The following is an 18,999-nucleotide window of genomic DNA, read 5'->3' on the forward strand; positions in this document are numbered from 1 at the left end:
GGAGGGACGGGGGACAGGGACACTGAGTGGTCACAAAGGACTTGTAGGGGATCACAGCACGGGGGGTGGGGGGGTGGATGGAGAGATGGAGAGAGTGGCCTTTGAGAGACAACTGTGGCTACAGAATGGGCTCTCTGTGCTGTCCCCAATACCAAGACCAGCTGTCACCCAGGCCGCCAGTGGCCCAGAACCTTCCATAAGTCACCCTCCGACCCTCCGGTGACTCTCCCAGGGCACTTCCTGAGCCCCCAGGACTTCCTGCAGCTGCCCCCCCCCGCCCCGCCTTCTTCCCGCCCCCCCCCTTCCCATGCTGGGAATTGTGAACTAGTGACCAGTGGGAGGTGACAGGGCTGGGGGACTGGGCCAGGAGGGTGGGAGACAGGAATTGGGGAAGGGCAACCCACAGCATGCAAGAGATGGCCCGACCACGCAGGCCAGCGCCGCCGAGCCGCACACTCAGTTCAGAACTTGGCCGGGCACACTCAGGCCCCTCGCTCTTCAACCCGCGCACGCTCGGAGGACCCGCCTGGAGATTGGCCTGCAGTCTCTCCCGGTTCTGGGGACCTGGCGCTCCCGAGACCTCAACAGGCCAGCCTGGCCGTCTCAGGAGCCCGCCTCAGCTTGGGGTGGGGAGGAGCGGGGGGTGCTGAGTGGGTCCCCGTGCTCGCCCGGTGTGACCAGGAGTCCAGGTGAGGGCTGGGAAGGGGCGTGGGGGCTCGTTTGCGTGTCTGGGACGGGAAGGATATGACAGGGTCCTAGAGGCTGCCCACTCCTCGGAGGTCCGCCGCTCGCCGCCGAGGGGACCCCTTCCAGGGGCTGGGGTCAGGAAGGGGGCCTGAGCAGGTTGGAAACTCGGGCGTACAAAAGGGCGCCGATCACTCGGCCGTGGGTCCCGCCCGCGAGCAGCACCGCGGCCGGCGCACGCTCTGCAGCAGCGCACGGAACAGGCCGGGCGGCCGCTTGGCGGCGCCATCCTGGGGCGCGGCGCGCACCGAGCCCGCTCGGCCGGGGCCCGCGCGAGCGGCGGGCGGCGGCGCGGGCGCCCCTTGGCGGCCGTGCTCCTCGATCTGCCGTTCCAAATGCTTCTGGATGGCCATGCCCAGCACCTCCACCTCCATGGCGGCCCCGTACACCTCCCACGTCATGCCCTTCTCATCCCAGCTCACGTCGCGCACGGGCTCCGACGCCTCCTGGGGCGCCACGGCGGCCGCCAGCACGGATCCCGGCCGCACCCGCACTTCGGGGAAGGCGGGCGGTACGGCGGGCGGCGCGGCGGCCTGCGGCGTCATGGGCCCGGTGGCCACAGAGCGCGTCTCGGCGGCGCCCAGCGACACCTGCAGGCCCGCGTCGCGGCGCGCGGGCGGCCCGGGCGCCGGGCTGGGCGCGCGCGGCGCCGCCTGGAAGCTAAAGGCCGGGCCACCCGCGCCGTCCTGCGGAGACATGGGGCTCACGGCCACCGAGACGCAGGCCTGCGCCCCAGCCTGCGTGCCCGCGTCCTCGCGCGGCGGCGGCGGGGCGCTCGCGTCCCACGACGGCGCCTTGGTGAAGTTGTCGCGAGTCCGCGGCCCCGGCGGGGGTGCTGCCGCCTCCACGCCGGGGCTTCTCTGGGCCCCAGCGGCCACCAGGTCTTTCTGGCCCAGGCTGGAGGCTGCCCCGCTGGCCGCCGCTTCTAGCTTCCCGTGCCCCTCGCTGCTCCCGGCAGAAGGGGCCAAACCGCAGGGTTTGCCATCTGATCGCCTGGAGGAGGAGGAGGAGTCCTGCGCCTGCTCCACAGTCAGAGGGGCCGCCTGTGCCAAGGGTGGGGGGTCTGCGTTTCTCAAAGGTGCAGGGTCGGCCTTCCCCAGGGATACAGGCCCCGCCTTGCCCGAGGCCGGGGGCTCCGCCCTTCCTGAGGATCCGGGATCCACCTTCTCGGGAGCCAGGGATCCCTCCTTTTGCAAAGATGTGATCTCCGCCTTTCCTAGAGGTGTGGCAGCCTCTGCCTTGCCCCCAGGCTGCAGCTCTGCTGTCCCCAAGACCCTGGGGCCCACCTTGGCGCTGGGCACGGGGCCACCCTGCTCTAGAGGCAGGGCCCCCCCCTTGGGCCCTGGGCCAACTTCTGCGTTCCCCAGGGACACACAGTCCACCTTCCCGGAGGGCGAGGCCAAGGGACCTGCTTGTCCGGCTTCTGTCTTTCCCGAGGGTGTAGGGCCCACCTTTGTGGAGTCAGAATGCAGGGCCGGGGGCTCTCCTTCCTCTCGAGAAGGTGGAGGACCCGCTGCTACCCCCAGGGACTTGGGCTCCCCTGAGGACACAGGGTCTGTCTTTCCCAAAGGCTCAGCACTTGCTTTTCCAGAAGGTGGTGTTTTCGTGGCTTCCCCGGGCGTGGACTCTGCCCCTTTGGGGGAGGCAGTTTGTGCCTTTCCGTTGGAGGCCCGTTCTGCCCGCCCAGGAGGCCAGGGCTGCGGCTTTCCCGAGGCCCCAGGATCCACCTCGCTGGAAGACATGCACTCCCCAGCTTTCGAATAGGTGGCCGCCGGCTCTCCTGAAAGCACTGGGTCCCCCGGTCCGGCAGCCCCTGTTTTGGGCATCCCCTTGGGCCCAGCACTCCCTGTTCCTGGGGAGCGCGTGTCCTTCTCTGCCAGGAACCGAGGCTCCTCTGTCATGGAGGACAGAGTTTCTGCATTTCCTGTGTGTGCAGGATCTGCCGGTCCCAGGGGCGCAGGATGCGTCTTCTCCAGGGCTCCTGCAGCCGCTGTCCCAGAAGACACAGACTCAGTTCCGCCCGGCGACACTGGACTTGGCTTTCCTGAGGGCCCAGGAGCTGACTTTTCTGTGGATGCGGGATCCGGGCTCCCCAGCGAGGCGGGCGCCACCCGTCCCGAGGCCACCAAGTCTGCTTCTCCCACGGGCTTGGGATCCGCCTTTCCTGAAGACAAAGGACGTTCTTTTCCAGAACAGCTCGGCTCCTCCTGCCTTGGGAACACAGGATCCACTTTGCCTGAGGACACAGGATCCCCGGCCTCTTCCTTCCCTGGGGACGCTGCAGCCGCCTGGCTGGAGCACCCAGGGTCAACTTTTCCCAGGCGGCCGCCATCTTCCTCTCTTGGGGTCACGAGATTCCCCTGCCCCATGACTGCAGGCTCTGGCTTTCCTGTGACCATGGAATCTGCCTTCCTGGAGGATCCAGCATCTTCCTTTCCCACAGAAGCAGAAGCTGCCTGCTTTGAGAACTTGGAATCCATCTTCTCATTTCTGTTCCCTGAGGACCCGGGCTCAGGCTCCCTGGAAAACGTGGAGTCTGCTGTCCCTGAGATGCGGGTCTCCTTGCCGGCTGCCTCTTGGGGAGGACTACAGGTCTGGGAGGGGTGGGCCAGGCTCCCGCCAGGGCCCTCAGAACAGGAGACCTTTTCGCTGGCCCCCTGGGGACTGCTATGCCTAGGGTCCATGCCTGCGCTGTGGTCAGGGCTATGCCTGGGGGGTGCAGGGCTGGCCTTTTGCAGGGAGGGGCAGCATTCTTTCATGGCCAGCCCCCCAGTCCCCCGGCCCCCATCCTGGGGGCGGCAGAGGACTGTGGGGTGGGAGTCGTTCGGAAGCAGCTGGAGCCAGGCTTGGTCTTCAGCAGTGCCCATCTGCCTTCGTGGCCATGCTGGAGCCCACGGCTACTGTGTGGTTCTGAAGCAGAGAGAGAGAGAGAGAGAGAGAGAGAGAGAGAGAGAGAGGGAGAGAGCAGATTCAGACATTGTAGGGGGATCCATGGAGGAGGCGCCTCCATCCTGGCCTCTTGCTCACCTTCCTGTTAGCAGCCAGGCCTCCTAGTGGGGTCCTCTGCTTCTGTGTGGTCTCCTCCTGGCCAGGGGGCATGGGCTAAAAACATAAGCCCAGGCATTTCACTCCCTGGCTTCACTGAGCTCAAGGGGCCCACTGGACAAAGACTTCTTGGAATGGCATTCAACGTGGCCATACCCCAACTTTTCTGTTTCACCTTCTGTCACCACTCCTTTGTCAGTCCCACCCAATGCAATAGGCTCCCCCAGAAGCCATGCACTCATGCTATAGGCCACAGGCTGCAAGCTTTGATGCCTAAGGGGCCAGGGAGGTAATGAGTGCAGGAAGTGAACTGGGCATAACACAAGAAGGAGCAGCGCGGACTACAGCACCACGGAGAGCGCATGCCCTCTCTAGGGGGAAGTCACTGCAAAAGCAGGTGCTACCCTGGAGCTGCACCACCTGGGGGCACTCTCCCCAGGTCCTGAGAGACGTGGGGAATCCAGGCTTTGATGTGAATTAATCCAATTTTTTTTTTCTTAAAGCCCAAGGTGCTATGTGGGCCAAACAAGACGTGTCCATAGGCCACCAGCTTGTGTCTGTGCAGGCCAGGGAGCTCTGAACAACTGACAATCAAGGAAGGGCCACAGTTAGATGTGCGGGCTTCCAAAGATCCCTCTGGGCTGACAGGAGAGGGACTGGCCAGGCTGCTCAGTCCTTCCTTGCCGCTTCCATTCACTGAATCCTGCATTCATTCCTGGTCCCTTCTCAGCACCAGGCTCTGAGCAGGTGCCATGGTCCAGGTCTAGGCGAGAGGTGGTGCAGCACGGGCCAGGGAGTGGACGCTAAAGGCGGAACTGCAAGCTCCAGTGGAAATTGCATGTGGCTGACCACAGGGTGGCCCCTCGGGTGCTGGCTTAGGGTGTGTGGGGGGTGCTGGGCGACAGCGCTCGGCAGACCTGGGGAAGGGGGTTCTGTCTGTGGTGCTGGAAGACACCAGGAAGAGGGTCAGCCAGGTCTACCAGCAACTCCAGCCCATTATGGGTTCAGCGGCCCAAGCAAGTGGAGCTCCTGCATCCTTCCAGCCTGTTCCAGAACCATCTCTCTAGTGCGCAGGCCCAAATCCCTCAAAAGTCACCCTTGACTTTCTCACACTTCATGTGCCAACCACCGGCAAAACACGTGGATCCACCTTAGGTAATGCCTCTGCCTGCAGCACCAGCATCCAACACAGATGCTGGTTCAAGTCCCGGCTGCTCTACTTTTGATCCAGCTCCCCGCTAATGTGCCTGGGAAAAGCAGCAGAAGATGGACCAAGTGCTTGGGCCCCTGCACCCACATGGGAGACCTAGAAGGAGTTCCAGGCTCCTGGCTTCAGCTTGGCCCAACCCAGGCCATTGCAGCCATCTGGGGAGCACATGCTCTCTCTTTCTCTCTCTATTTCTGCCTTTCAAATAAATAAATAAATCTTTAAAAAAATTCATCAGCACTTGGCTCCTGGCCTGGGCTAATGGCCACTGTCTCTCCCTAAGAATCATCCTTGGCTTACATACAGTTTATTCTCTCTTTTTTTTTTCATTTTCAATTCTCTTTTTATACAGAAGATCAATTTAGTATATATTAAGTAAAGATTTCAACAGTTTGCACCCACACAGAAACACAAAGTGTAAAGTACTGTTTGAGTACTAGTTATAGCATTAATTCACATTGTACAACACATTAAGGACAGAGATCCTACATGGGGAGTAAGTACAGTGACTCCTGTTGTTGACTTAACAATTTGACACTCTGGTTTATGGCATCAGTAATCACCCTAGGCTCTAGTCATGAGTTGCCAAGGCTATGGAAGCCTTTTGAGTTCGCCAACTCTGATCTTATTCTTATTTAGATAAGGTCATAGTCAAAGTGGAGGTTCTCTCCTCCCTTCAGAGAAAGGTACCTCTTTCTTTGATGGCCTGTTCTTTCCACTGGGATCTCACTTGCAGAGATCTTTCATTTAGTTTTTTTTTTTTCCAGAGTATCTTGGCTTTCCATGCCTAAAATACTCTCATAGGCTCTTCAGCCAGATCAGAATGCCTTAAGGGCTGACTCTGAGGCCAGAGTGCTGTTTAGGACATCTGCCATTCTATGAGTCTGCTGTGTATCCCACTTCCTATGTTGGATCGTTCTCTCCCTTTTTAATTCTATCAGTTAGTATTAGCAGACACTAGTCTTGTTTATGTGATCCCTTTGACTCTTAGACCTATCAGTGTGATCAATTGTGAACTGAAATTGATCACTTGGACTAGTGAGATGGCAGTGGTACATGCCACCTTGATGGGATTGAATTGGAATCCCCTGGCAAGTTTCTAACTCTACTGTTTGGGGCAAGTCCAATTGAGCATGTCCCAAAACATACAGTTTATTCTCAACACAGCAGCTGGGGCGGGGGGTGGTTCTCAGCAAAACCCAAGGCAGCCCATCCCCCTCCTCTGCTCACAGCCAGGGGCATCTCCCCATCCCATGCAACATCAAAGCAAGCTCCTTAGAACACTCACAGGACCCTGTGTGTCTAGCCCTATCACCTCTTCTGGCTTTTTCTCCTGCTCCTTTCTCCATTATGTCGTTTCTGTCGCACTGATCTTGAACACCTCCTGCCTCAGGGCCTTTGCACTGCCTACTGCCTCTGCCCCTGGTGTGCTTTCCCTCCAGGTCTCTGCATGGTCCTCCCCTTGAGGCTTTCCCTTACCCAGCCTGTATAAAACAGCCCCCTCCCCCACTCTCTCCAGTACCCCTCACTCGCTGTGTCTGTTCAGCTTTTCTCTGCTGTACCTGTCACCCTCCGACATATCACACATATTAGGTTTTGCTTATAGCTTATCTCTCATTAGAATGCCACGGAATCTGTTTGGAAGGACACATTGATTTTTTACCAAAGTTTACACTGCACAAAGCTTGCAGCCAGCACACCCATCTCCAGGGATGGCCCTAAAGGCAGAAGGATGGTGCCCAGGGTACCTGAGAGCATGGCTGGGGACGAGAAGGGGCCAGCTGGAAGCAGCTTCTGTGAAATGTGGGACAACCCCACCATGGACACCACATGGCCACTCAAATGTGTGGAGTGTTGAGGAAAGAGGCTCAAGATAGATTAAGTGCAAAAAGCTTGGGTACAGCATGGTAACTGGGACCTGAGGCACACAGCCTTGGAAGAGGCCAGACACACTTGAGGGTTTATTTCCAATATTTCTCCTGCATGGAATCCATGAAACCGAGCAGTGCCCGCCTCTTGGAAGTAGGACTGGGGATCAGAGGGTACTGAGACTTTTCTTTTTTTTTTTTTTTAAGATTTATTTATTTGAAAGTCAGAGTTACACAGAGAAAGGAGAGGCGGCGGGGGTGGTCATCCATGCACTGGTTCACTCCCCACATGGCCACAACGGCCATGGTCAGAGCTGCGCTGATCTGAAGGCAGGAGCCAGGACTTCTTCTGGGTCTCTCACGTGGGTGCAGGGGGTCCCAGGACTTGGGCCATCTTCCACTGCTTTCCCAGGCCACAGCAGAGAGCTGGATTGGAAGTGGAGCAGCCGGGACTCGAACCAGAGCCCATATGGGATGCCGGTGCTGCAGACGGCTGCTTTACCCGCTACACTACAGCGCTGGATCTGCTGAGGATTTTCTGTATGCTCCTTGGTGATGCCAGAATTCTGGTCATGTGTGCACACAGTGCTGCTCTTTCAAAAAAAAAGGGGAAGGGGCCAATGTTGGGGTGTGGCAGGTTGAGCCGCCGTGTGGGATACTGGCATCCCACATCAGAGCACGGGTTTGAATTCCAGCTGCTCCACTTCTGATCCAGCTCCCTGCTAATGCGCCTGGGAAGGTAGTGGAACATGGCCCAAGTGCTTGGGTGCCTGCCACCCACGTGGGAGATCCGGATGGAGTTCCTGGCTCGAGGCTTCCGCCTGGCCCAGCCGTGGCTGTTGCGGCCATTTAGAGAGTGAATCAGCAGATGGGAGATCTCTCTCTCCTTCTCTGTCACTCTGCCTTTCAAATAAATAAGTACAGATCTTTAAGAATAAATAGGAAAGAAAACCAAACTTTTAATGATTCCCTGTTATCTACAGGGTCAAATCCAGCTCTTGAATGTGTTTCTTTCTTTTTTTTTTCTTTTTTTTGGGGGGGGGCAGGTAGAGTTATAGACAGTGAGAGAGAGAGAGAGAGAGAGAGAGAGAGAGAGAAAGGTCTTCCTTCCGTTGGTTCACCCCCCAAATGATCGCTACGGCCAGAACTGTGCCGATCTGAAGCCAGGAGCCAGGTGCTTCCTCCTGGTCTCCCATACTGGCAGACGCCCAAGCACTTGGGCCATCCTCCACTGCCCTCCCGGGCCACAGCAGAGAGCTGGACTGGAAGAGGAGCAACCAGGACTAGAACCTGGTTCCCATATGGGATGCCGGCGCCACAGGCAGAAGATTAACCAAGTGAGCCACAGTGCCAGTCCCTTGAATGTGCTTCTAAGTCCTCTATGTACCTACTGGGATTTATGGGTGACTATGCACTCCCTCCCCTAAGGTATGTATGTGCGCACGCACACACACACAGCACAGACACTGGAGCGTGACCTCCCCTCGCATCCCCTCCACACCTCCTGCTGGAGCAATCTATCTCTCCCTCCTTATCTCTTAGCAAACTCCTGATCTCGATGTAAATGCCTCCTCCTCCACGGAGCCTTCTTTGCTTTCCAGCTTCCTCCCCCAAGCTCCCTCATGGAGACATTTACAGCACTGGGTCGATGAGCGAGCCTGGGGTTCCTGGATAAGGACCCGGTTGGTACTGTCACTCCTGGGTTCCTATGGCTTGGAACTTGGGAGATGCAGGGGGAATGGGGGTCTTCACTGACAAGGGGACACAGGAGGAGGGGGCAGTTTTGCAGGGGACAGTGGGGCAGTGGACTTAGGTCTGGTTTGCAACAGTAAAGAAAGGGGGGAGTTGGAAGGTCACAGGTCTGCAGGGGCCAGGCGGGCACCGGATCTGAGTGGGTCTAGCTTCATTTTTTACCTTCTGATATTATTAACATTTGCTATTGGCAGAGATAAATATTTTTTCTCCCATGAGGAAAACAACAGGGGCCAGCATTGTGGCACAGCAGGTTCAGCCCCTGCCTGTGATGCCGGCATCCCATATGAGCACTGGTTCGAGTCCCAGCTGCTCTGCTTCCAATCCAGCTCTCGCTGATGCACCTGGAAAAGCACTGGAAGATGGCCCAAGTGCTTGGGCCCCTGCACCCACATGGGAGACCAGGATGGAGACTCTGGCTCCCAGCTTCAGCCTGGCCAAGCCCAGCCTCGGCTGTTGTGGTCATTTGGACAGTGAACCAGTGGATGAGAGATCTCTCTTGTCTCTCCCTCTATAACTCTTTCAAATAAATGAATGAATCTGTATTAAAAAAAAAAAAAACAGAGCAAGGGATGGAGATGACTGAAATCTGATCTCCTCAGAGGGATACAAAAGGGAGTGGAAGGGCCTGTGGCAAACTGGAGGGCCAACTGCACTCAGTTCCATCCCCCTTGACATTTATGGAGCAAGTGTGTGGTGCAGGGGGCAGGGTGAGGAATGCCTGCTCCTTGCCGTTCAGGTAAAGACAGCAGCGGGGGAAATGAATACATAGCAAATAAATGGTATAATTTCAAATACCAGATGCTATGAGGACAAGGGGGCAGGCAGTTGGTTTAGACACGCGATGGCGGTCACGGTCAAGAGGATTCCCTCTGAAGAGGTTAACATCTCGGCCAGCCCTGGAAAGATCTGGGTGGCTGCGGTGGGAGCTGGAGGGGCCTGGAGGAAGGGGGCGGGCACGGAGAGGCAGCTGATCCCAGCAGGGCACCTGCGCTCCGTGGGAACTGACGCTAAGGGGGACTGGGAAACGCTGGCGCATCTTCAGCAGGGACACGAACACAGTGCCGGTTCCCATCATTTTTGAGCACAGACACGAATCTGGCTAAACTATCAGACAGACTAAGCAAGAACACTCCAATCAGCCTGCTTGACCCCTGGCTTTCTTGTGCGTGGCCTCTGATCGCTGGCTCTTGGGGCTGGGGGGTGGGAGGGAATGGGGAGAGTAACTGGGTGGGTGGGAGGGCAGGCAAGCAGGTGGGCAGGCACGAGAAATGGCCCAGGTTCCAGCGAGGGCCAGGATCTGCCTGCCAGGCCTGCCTCAGTTTCTTCCTCTGTGGCTGGCAGGTGAGTGTGGAGTTTAGGCTGCAGCTGGAACAGGTCCACAGAGGTGCCTGTGGGGTGCTCTGGGTCCTCCCGGGAGTCCCCACACAGCAGTCCCTTCCAGGGGGCGGCCTAGGCTCACTGCTCACCAGCTCTCTGACCCTGAGCAAGTCTTCCTCCTGTCTGGGAGGCCTGCAGAGCACACCCTCGGCTCCCCCAGGGCTGCTGCGGGAGTTACAGCAGAGGGGTGCGCGTGGCTCCGCTCACTTTGGGGCGGGCTGGGGGCCGGGCTGCGTGTGCGCAAGGCCTGTTTTTATCTCCTCAGCCTGTCAGAGCCCAGCTGTGCACCCAGGAGGAGGCAGGGAGGGAAGGGCCTGCGGCAGGAAAAGCTGGCCCTCAGAGGTGCACGTTGGACCCAGAGCGTTACAAAAAAAAAAAAAAAAAAAAAAAAAAAAAGAAATGTAAAAGTCAATTTTTCCAAAAAGGAGTGAACTGATCAACATTTAAAAATGAGAAAAATGAGAAGATTTTGGCTTCTAATCTGACTTCCAGCTTCTCTTGGAAAACTGAAATTTGGCTATCTGAGTGTGCTTCCTGTGTGGCAAGACAGCTGCAGCCTGGCTGGGGCTGCCTCCCTGGATGGAGGAGGGTGTGTGTGTGTGTGTGCACTCTCCAATCAGCCACAATCCCCAGCCCTCCCTCCCTGGGGGTGTCCCGCACACTGGGGCTGACTGCCTGTCACCACCCATCAGGAAACTCATGCAGTTGGCTTTCTTCTGGTTAGGAGGCCCCTGGGGTTTGAACCTTGACCAAGAAAGGTAGGTGACCACGCCCAAGTCAGGCCTTTGCTATATGCAGCCCCTGTCCACCTGCCCCACAGGTGTCACGGTCCTGTTTTCCAGGGGAGGACACTCAGGTTCTGAGAGGCAGACCTGGTCTGTGGGTGCTGTGTCCCCTGGGACAGGGCCCCCAAAAGGCTGGCTTCCTAGCCCCCGAGCTCCCAGGCCTCAGCCTCTGGACTGGGAAAAGGTGGGATGGAGAGCCTCAGAGTCCAGCCAGGGAAGCAGAAAGACATAGGCTCAGGCCCAGCCTGGTCCCTTATAGCTCTGTGCCCACTCTCTGGGCCTCAGCTCTCCAATCTGTGAAAGTCGGGGGGTGGGGATATAATTCTATCTAGATGAGACCACCTGCCTGGAGACCATCCCCACCCCGAGGTCCTGCCACTCACAGCTCTGCCACACCCTTCCTGGCCCTGCAGCCATCCTCCAAGAGGCAGCCCAGGCCTGGCGACCCCCACCCCACCCCCACCCTATCACTGTGCCTCCCGACCTCCAGGAAAACCCAGCTCCATCCATCTCCCACTACTCGGGCTTGGTTTCTGATCTGGACCCGTAACAAGCACATGAGGTCGGCACTGTCATCCCATTTCATGGATGAGGACACTGAAGGCAGAGGGAGGAAAAGACTTGCCCAGGGGCACACCACCAGGGAGGGGAGGCTGTGGTGCAAAGCCAGCTGTGTCAGGTCTGAAGCCTGGGTTCTCTCCACTCATCCAGCAAAGGTCTTGGACGTGGTGCTGGGCTCCTGAAACACTTCTGCTCTTTGTGGTCAGGCCAAGGTTTTCCTTGATTCCAAGGAGCACGCGGCAGAGCAAGCAAGAATGATCACGCACACGCAGGCCCCATGAGCAGATGAACTGGCACACTTGGCCACGTACTTATGAGTGTGGTCCAACTGAGGCAGAAGGCCGAGCAGGCTGCTTGGGTGTGCGGGCCAGCTCACCCAGCGTGCCAAGGAGTGACCAGACTGCTAGGGAACGTGTGGTCTGGGGCCAGGACCTAGCTCCTGCTGTTTGCTCAGGAAGAGCGGGGTGTGCAAGTGCCCACCCTATATGCACTTGTGTGCCTGTGCCTCGGGGGCCATTTGGACTCTCTGGGTGTGCACACGTGGCCTCTAGGCCTCACAATCTCACTCGGAGGAGAGCTGGCCTGAGTGTGCTGGTACTGGGTGTGCACAGAGCAGCCCTGGAGATGCCCATTCTGGCCACAGAGAGCTGCTAGCCTGTTCCTTCCTCTCCCAAATCTCTTCCCCACATCCCAGCCAGGGCCAGAGCTGCCAGGTGCCTGCAAGCCCCTTCCATAGTGACAAGACCAACAAAGGCGCCGGCTTCAGGGGGCGCATGTGCCAGTCCTCATCCTTGTCCCCTCCTCTCCTACTGCCTCCAGAACAGCAAAGCCTCCACTTGGGGCAGTAGGGGGAGAAGGAGCCCAGCAAAGGGTGACAGCCATACCTTCTTCCAGAAACAGCGCCCAGACCATGCCTCCCACCCTCCCTCCATCTGTAGGAGAGATGTGCCAACTTGGGCTGGTGCAGGTGAAGCAGGGCGGCAAACAACCAGCGTGAACAGTGTGCACACAGGCGTGCCAGCCTATTGCAGGGTCTGGGGTAGGCAAGGGACACCAGGAGCCGCCGAGAGCAGGCAGGGGCAGGCCAGCCAGTGCAGGGTGGCTGCCAGTGTGTTGCTATCAGGGAGTCCTGTTGAGTGGTGTGAATGCGCAGCTGTGCCTGCGTGTGGACACAGGCACAGGTTGACAATGGATACACAGGTGGCCGTGGATGTGAGTCTGATGGAATGACAGTGGTCAGTGTGCCTGTAAGCGGGTGTGTAGACCTGTAGCGGGAACGAGGCGCCCGAGCGTGAATGCGGAGAGTGCTTGGCCCCGTCCCGGAGTGTGTGCCATGCCGGGCGTGTGACGGCGAGTGTGCTCGCTCCGGCGAAGAGATGAATCAATGCGGGCGGACCCCTCCCCCCAGTGGCGGGAAGCGCCCCTCCCGCACAGCCTCGCCGAACAAAGCCGCCGGCGGCGGCGGGGCCGGGTGCGGGGACCCAGTCCCACACCCAGGGCGGCCTGGCCTGCAGGGCCCCTCGGGTCTCTGGACCCGAGCTGCGGGACCCGCCCCCGCCCGCCCCGCCCCAACGCGGAGCCCGGCCGCGGCCGCCCGCCGCCCCCGGCCGTACGCGCACAGCCTCCCGGACCCACAACGCACCCGAGCCCCGCGGCCGGGGTGGGGTGGGGGTGGGGGCTGAGGACCCTGGACAGCAGCCCCAGGGCGGCCACAGCGGATCGAAGTCGCCCGCCCGAAGGGGCGTGCAGGTGCGGGCGCGGCGCTTACCCCGCGGTGCCGCCGCTGCTCCGGCTCCTCGGCGCCCTGCGCGCAGGCTCCCGCCGCCGCCACCACCACCGCCGCCGCCGTCGCCGCCGTCGCCCGAGCGGCCTCGGGCTGCCTCCGGCCGGGCTGGCGGGCGGACCCGCGGACTCCGCGCCGCCGTCCCCCGCGCCGGCTCCGCGCTCCCAGCCCGCGCCCCGCCCCGGGCATGCGCGCTGCCGTCTCGCGGGCTCGGAACCCGGGAGGGGCGGTGCCGGCGGGGAAACCGGGGCCGGAGGGAGGGAGGGAGTGCAGAGAGGAGGGAGGAGCACCCTTCGCCCACCGCCCCTCAGCGCGGCCTGCCGGCTCCTGGGTTCCCCGCCCTCCTCGGCCGGGTTCCCATTTCCCAGACCAAGAGACTGAGGGCGGAGAGGCTGCTGAGCGCTTGCCGAGGCGGGGCCGAGACCTCGCCTTACCCAGCCCCGCGAAGGCCTGCTCCTCGTTTTGCTGAGGACCGAGCTGCGGCTCAGAGTGGGCCGCTCTTGCCCGCCAACCTGCCGCACCTGCTTGAAGACCCAGGCGGCGAGATTCGCCGCCTCCCACTCGGCCGCACTTCCGGCCTTCTCTCCCCTCCCCCCGCCCCGCCCCCGGCCCTTTGTCTCGCCGCTGCCCACGCTCCGCGAGTGGCGGGGTCCCTGGCAGCGGGGGTGCGGGAGAGGCGCTTTGCACTTCCCCTGTGCGGGCCTCCCCGACCAGGGTGCCCGCCCACCTCCTGTCCGTGTTCTCTTCCCCGCGGGAATCCTCCAGAGAGCCATTTTACCTTTTTGAGCCTCAGTCTCCCGATCCGTAAAATGGGACTAATGTGGATGACCGCGCAGTGGCCTTGCCCGGAGTAGGTGTCCAGGGGCTTCTAGTTGAATCTGCATTGCCAAGGATACGAGGACTCGGCTGCCCACTCGCTCCTCATTTCCCAGCAGAGAAGAAATCCCCTCCCCTTGGACTTCCCAGAGGAGAAAAAATAACTCTGAGTGTCCTGGAGGTGATAAAACCCTCTAGCGCCTGTGCTATGAAACCATCTACTAAAAATGGTAACAATTAATATTAATGAAACTCTTATTTAGGGGCAGACGCGTGCCAAGATACTGTTCACAGGTCTCATCTATTTCAATTTCCAATCACTTAGGAGCAAGTTAATGTTAATGCATCATATCCCCCTTTTTCAGATAAGAAAACGGATACAGATAAGTGATTTGTTCGCGGTCACAATGCTAGTTGGGAGTCGAGCTGGGATTACAAATCTAAGCAGTCCAACTCTAAAACCTCATACTTAGCTCTCACATTTTGATCCTTTCCCTTACCTGGTGGCCCATACTTCACCGTGACCTTTAATTTTTTAAAATCTTGATGGCAAGTAGAGAAAACCCACGGAACCAGCATCATCAGCCAGCACCCGCCCGGGGAAGGGGAAAACTTCAGACTGCGGACCGATTTTCAGCACCGTGGCCAGCGCACCCGCGCCCTGGTATTTCCTCTTCTGAAATTTGCTCATTCCACACCCATCCTTCCATTTCATCCCCCTATGGCCCTTCCAGGTAGGCACTGCTCGCTCCATATTGTACATGGGCAAGGCAACTAGATGTGCGAAGTGGCGAGAATCACCCAGTGATCTAGAAGGCTCCCTTGGAGCAGAGCAGGGGACAGGAGCAGGAAGGAGGAGCCTGTTCAGGTGAGCGACAGTGATGCCCAAATCAAAACAACGTTGCCTCGGCTGGAGAGGAAGGGGCAGGATCAATGTCTATTTAGGGGTATAATCAAGAGGCCTTGATCATGGATCATGGAGGGGGGGATGTGGGCATGAGGGGAGAGGAGCCGTCTCCACAATATTCTGCTGTGGGGAGCCAGGTGGAAGGAAGACAGACATCTGATGAGCTCTGGATGGCCCAACAGAGACAAGTGAGTCTGGAGCTAAGCTCTGGAGTGGCCAATCTGGAGACACAGTAGGAGCCCATTAATGGAGAGTGGAGTGGGGAGGCTATGGGAGAGGAGAGTGTAAACCAATTGTGGGGCACTGGGGCCTTAGGATGAGAAACAAAGGTCTGCGAAGCTGGAAGAAACTCAGAAGTGTGGCGTCTCCAAGGCCAGGGGGAGCATGTTCCAGGAGGGCTGTGCCAGCCGCATCAGGAGGACAGAGTATGGCATTCAAAGGCAGTGAGAGGGCTGGTGCTGTGGTGTAATGGGTAAAGCCAGTGTCTGCTGTGCTGGCATCCCATATGGGCACAGGTTGGAGTCCTGGCTGCTCCACTTCTGATCCAGCTCTCTGCTATGGCCTGGGAAGGCAGCAGGATATGGCCCAAGTCCTTGGGCCCCTGCACTTGCATGGGAGACCTGGAAGAAGCTCCTGGCTCCTGGCTTTGGACAAGCCCAGATCTGGCCATGCAGCCATCTGGGAAGTGAACCAGCAGATTGACTGGTGGAGGGGAGGATGAGGAGGGTGTGACAAGGAGGAAGTGGAATGGGCAAGTGGGCCATTTCTTGAGAAGTCTGAGCTTTGAGAGAGAAAGGAGGTAGGTCGTACAGAAGCAAAGATGGAGGCAATTTGATGGTCCTGTTGAGAAGCACCAGCAGAGAGGGAAGAGGAGATACCAGAGTGAGACCCACCAGCCTGGGCCTGGATGCTCAGGGTGGAAGGGGAGGATGGGATGCAGAGCCCTGGGGCGGCTCTTAGACCCTGGGATGTAGACTGGAGGCCTGTGCTCAGGGCGTGGGCAGGTGACCCAGGGAGGGAAGGCAGCCAACAAGCCATCATCACTAAGGCAGCTACTGCGGTGGGTAAGTGGAGCTTTGTCCTGCAGGAAGGCTTGGGAGTTGGGGCCGAGGCTCTGTAGTGCTTTGGATGCAGTTTGTTCCCCAGAGGTTTACGTGTGGGGGTCGTGGTCCTCAGTGCCTGGTGGGGCCTTTAAAAGGTGAGGGCTGGTGGGAGGTCCACAGGTCACCGAGGGCGCTGCCCTTGGGAAGGGTGAAGATAACTCTCAGGGAACCCTGGGTCCGTTCTCATGAGGACGCAGTGACCTATGCAACAGCTTCCTGTCCAGCAGTGTGGTAAAGACATCTTTCATTAGGCCCTCACTGGAGCTGCCCAGTCTTGGATTTCTAGCCTTCAAGACTGTCAGCTGAACAACTTCTTTTCTCCATAGGCACCCAGAGTCAGGTATGCCATTACAGCAATGGAAAAGAGACTACTAACACACACTTCCGAATTCTCCTATCCGAGGGCCAAGGAGCTGGGGTATTTGTAGCCCAGCACCTGGCAGGTGTTGGTTAGGGCTGTCCCTGGGGTGTGTTGTGTGTGGTTGGGTGTTGATTCCCAGCCTTTCTTGTCCTCAGGAGTCTGAGAGCATCTCTGACAAAGGTGCAGGTCCTGGCTGTTGGGAGACCTGCTGGTGGGCGCTGGAATGGTGAGGGTATCCAAGGGGTGCACTCAGGGCTCTGCTAAGCAGGCAGCTTCAGTGTCTCTTCCCATCTGTCCTCTGTCACACTCCCTGACTACTGTCATTCCATAGGGACTTGTTAATTAAAAAAAAAACACATTTTTTACATGAAAATTTCCAGGGGCCAGCCTTATTGGTGCCATGGGTTAAGCCACTGCCTGCAACACTGGCATTCCATGTGAGTGCCGGTTGGAGTCCTGGCTACTCCACTTCTGATCCAGTTCCCTGCTAATGCGTCTGGGAAAGCAGCGGAAGATGGCGCAAGTGCTTGGGCCCCCGTACCCATGTGGGAGATCTGGAGGAAGCTCTAGGCTCCTGGCTTTGACCTGGCCCCATCCTGGCTGTTAAGGTCATTTAGGAACTGAGCCAGCGGATGGAAGATTTCTTTTACCCTTTGTCTCTCCCTCTCTCTCTCTCTCTCTCTGACTGCCTTTCAAACAAACAAATAAATCTATAAAAATAATAAAATGAGAAATTCCAGACAACAAAACAAAACACATGCTAGAGCAGAGGAGGAGCTCAGGCGGGGACGGAGGGAGTCAGAGAGGATTCTGTCTGACTTCGCAGTCCTTAGCCATGTGGCCTTGATGGAGCTCTCTGAGTCTCGGCTTCACCTCGCGTAGCACTTGGCTCTTGGAGCTATGGGAGGACAGAGGGAAAGACAACACACCAAGTGCTGGGTGTAGTGTACGCCCCCGTGGGAGCACCAGAGTCAGGGCGAGCCAGGACGTGCACCCTTTCATAAACAGAGCCTCCAGTTTCCCAATTCATATTGTGGGGAGGGACAGCACCCACCGCCAGTCCTAGGACAGGGAGTGACACAGGCCTGGCCAATCACTGTCCAGTGATTTGTTCTGGGGGTGTGGTCAGAGCATAAGACCCAACTCAGGGTGACTGACTCCCACATGGCCCTAGAAGTTTGGGGGTTACCAAATCGGTGGTGTTGCCTTTGTCCCCACGTGTGACCATCTGCCTGGGCCCGGGGTTGTGGCTCATCCTGAGGTCCAGGCTCACCCTGTGCTGACCAACCTAGTCACTCATGCCCACGGGCTTCTGTGTGTGCCTCCTGGCGTGCTCTGCGGCGGGGAGCCACACACACTCGGACGCACCGAAGATAAACAAGTGTCGGCAGCTCCTTGGCTGGCACCCAGGCCGGGGGTGGAATAAACAATCCCAGTGACTTTCTGAGAAGCAGGCTTGTGTGGCGACAGGCTCCATGGAGACAAGCAGGCTGTACCAGAGCAGAGACGGCAGCCCACCACTGAGGCCACCCTGACACACGCATGTGTGTGTGTCCCATGCTGTCTCCCCCTCACTCTCATGTCCATGTCATGTTCACATCCATGCTGTGGAACGCAGTCAAGAACTTCTGTTTCACACCCCAGTGCACCCTCCCCGGGAGCCTGGCCAACTACCCTCCTTCTGGCTTTGCAAGGGGCAAAATGCTTTTGAGAAGCTCTGAGATTGGGAGCCTACACTGTGGCATTTCGGGTTACACCACCATTGCCTGCCATATTGCCTCTGGTTCAAGTCCCGGTTGCTCCACTTCCGATCCATCTCCATGCTAATGCACATGGGAAAAGCAGCAGAAGATGGCCCACATGCTTGGGCCCCTGCATCGACATGGGAGACCCAGAGGAAGCTCCTGGATTTGGCCTGGCCCAGCCCTGGCTGTTGGGGCCATTTGGGGAGTGAATGAGCAGATGGAAGATCTTTCTGTCTGTCCCTCTGTCTCTCTGTAACTCTGCCTTTCAAATAAATAAAAATAAATTGAGGAGGGGGAGGGAGAGAGAGAGAGAGAGAGGTAGGTCTGAGATTCCTAACGCAATGGCATCCATGGTTCCTGACCCCTTTGGCTTGACACAGGTCCTGTGTAGGCTGAATTTCTGCAAATCACAGCCTCTGTGCACACAAGCATATGCTGTGTGCGTGTGTGTGTGTGTGTGTGTGTGTGTGTAGTTGGAGGTATCACACAGCAGGCAGTGCCAAAAGAGCCCAACTTTCTTTCTTTCTCTCTTTCTTTCTTTCTTTCTCTCTCTCTCTCTCTCTCTTTCTTTCTTTCTTTCTGACAGGCAGAGTTAGACAGTGAGAGAGAGAGAGACAGAGAGAAAGGTCTTCCTTCTGTTGGTTCACCCCAAAATGGCCGCTACTGCCGGTGCGCTGTGCAGATCCGAAGCCAGGAGCCAGGTGCTTCCTCCTGGTCTCCCACGCAGATGCAGGGCCCAAGCACTTGGGCCATTTTCTACTGCTTTCCAGGCCACAGCAGAGAGCTGGACTGGAATAGGGGCAACTGGGACAGAATCTGGCGCCCCAACCAGGACTAGAACCTGGGGTGCCAGTGCCGCAGGCATAGGATTAGCCAAGTGAGCAGTGGTGCCGGCCAAAAGAACCCAACTCTGTAAAGTTCTTGTGCTTGCTTCAGGACTGC

The 18,999-nt window shown here is 58.2% G+C and overlaps 1 protein-coding gene across 1 annotated transcript; it reads right to left on the reverse strand.

Moving 5' to 3' along the window:
• Positions 1-91: 91 nt before the first annotated feature.
• On the reverse strand, positions 92-13,649 carry GPRIN1 (G protein regulated inducer of neurite outgrowth 1). Its single transcript, XM_070076431.2, has 2 exons — positions 13,111-13,649; positions 92-3,654 (listed from the first exon to the last, which is right to left on the reverse strand). The coding sequence occupies exon 2, from the start codon at positions 3,609-3,611 to the stop codon at positions 876-878; it is 2,736 nt and encodes a 911-aa protein (XP_069932532.2). The 5' UTR covers positions 3,612-3,654; positions 13,111-13,649; the 3' UTR covers positions 92-875.
• Between the last annotated feature and the right edge of the window lie 5,350 nt (positions 13,650-18,999).

Source organism: Oryctolagus cuniculus, chromosome 6, assembly GCF_051225735.1.
Source record: "Oryctolagus cuniculus isolate XC-2025 breed Fujian yellow rabbit chromosome 6, ASM5122573v1, whole genome shotgun sequence".
NCBI lineage: Eukaryota > Metazoa > Chordata > Mammalia > Lagomorpha > Leporidae > Oryctolagus > Oryctolagus cuniculus.

Excerpts from the sequence above, each read along its gene's own strand:
- GPRIN1 (XM_070076431.2), bottom strand. The coding sequence starts at position 3,611 with ATGGGCACTGCTGAAGACCAAGCCTGGCTCCAGCTGCTTCCGAACGAC.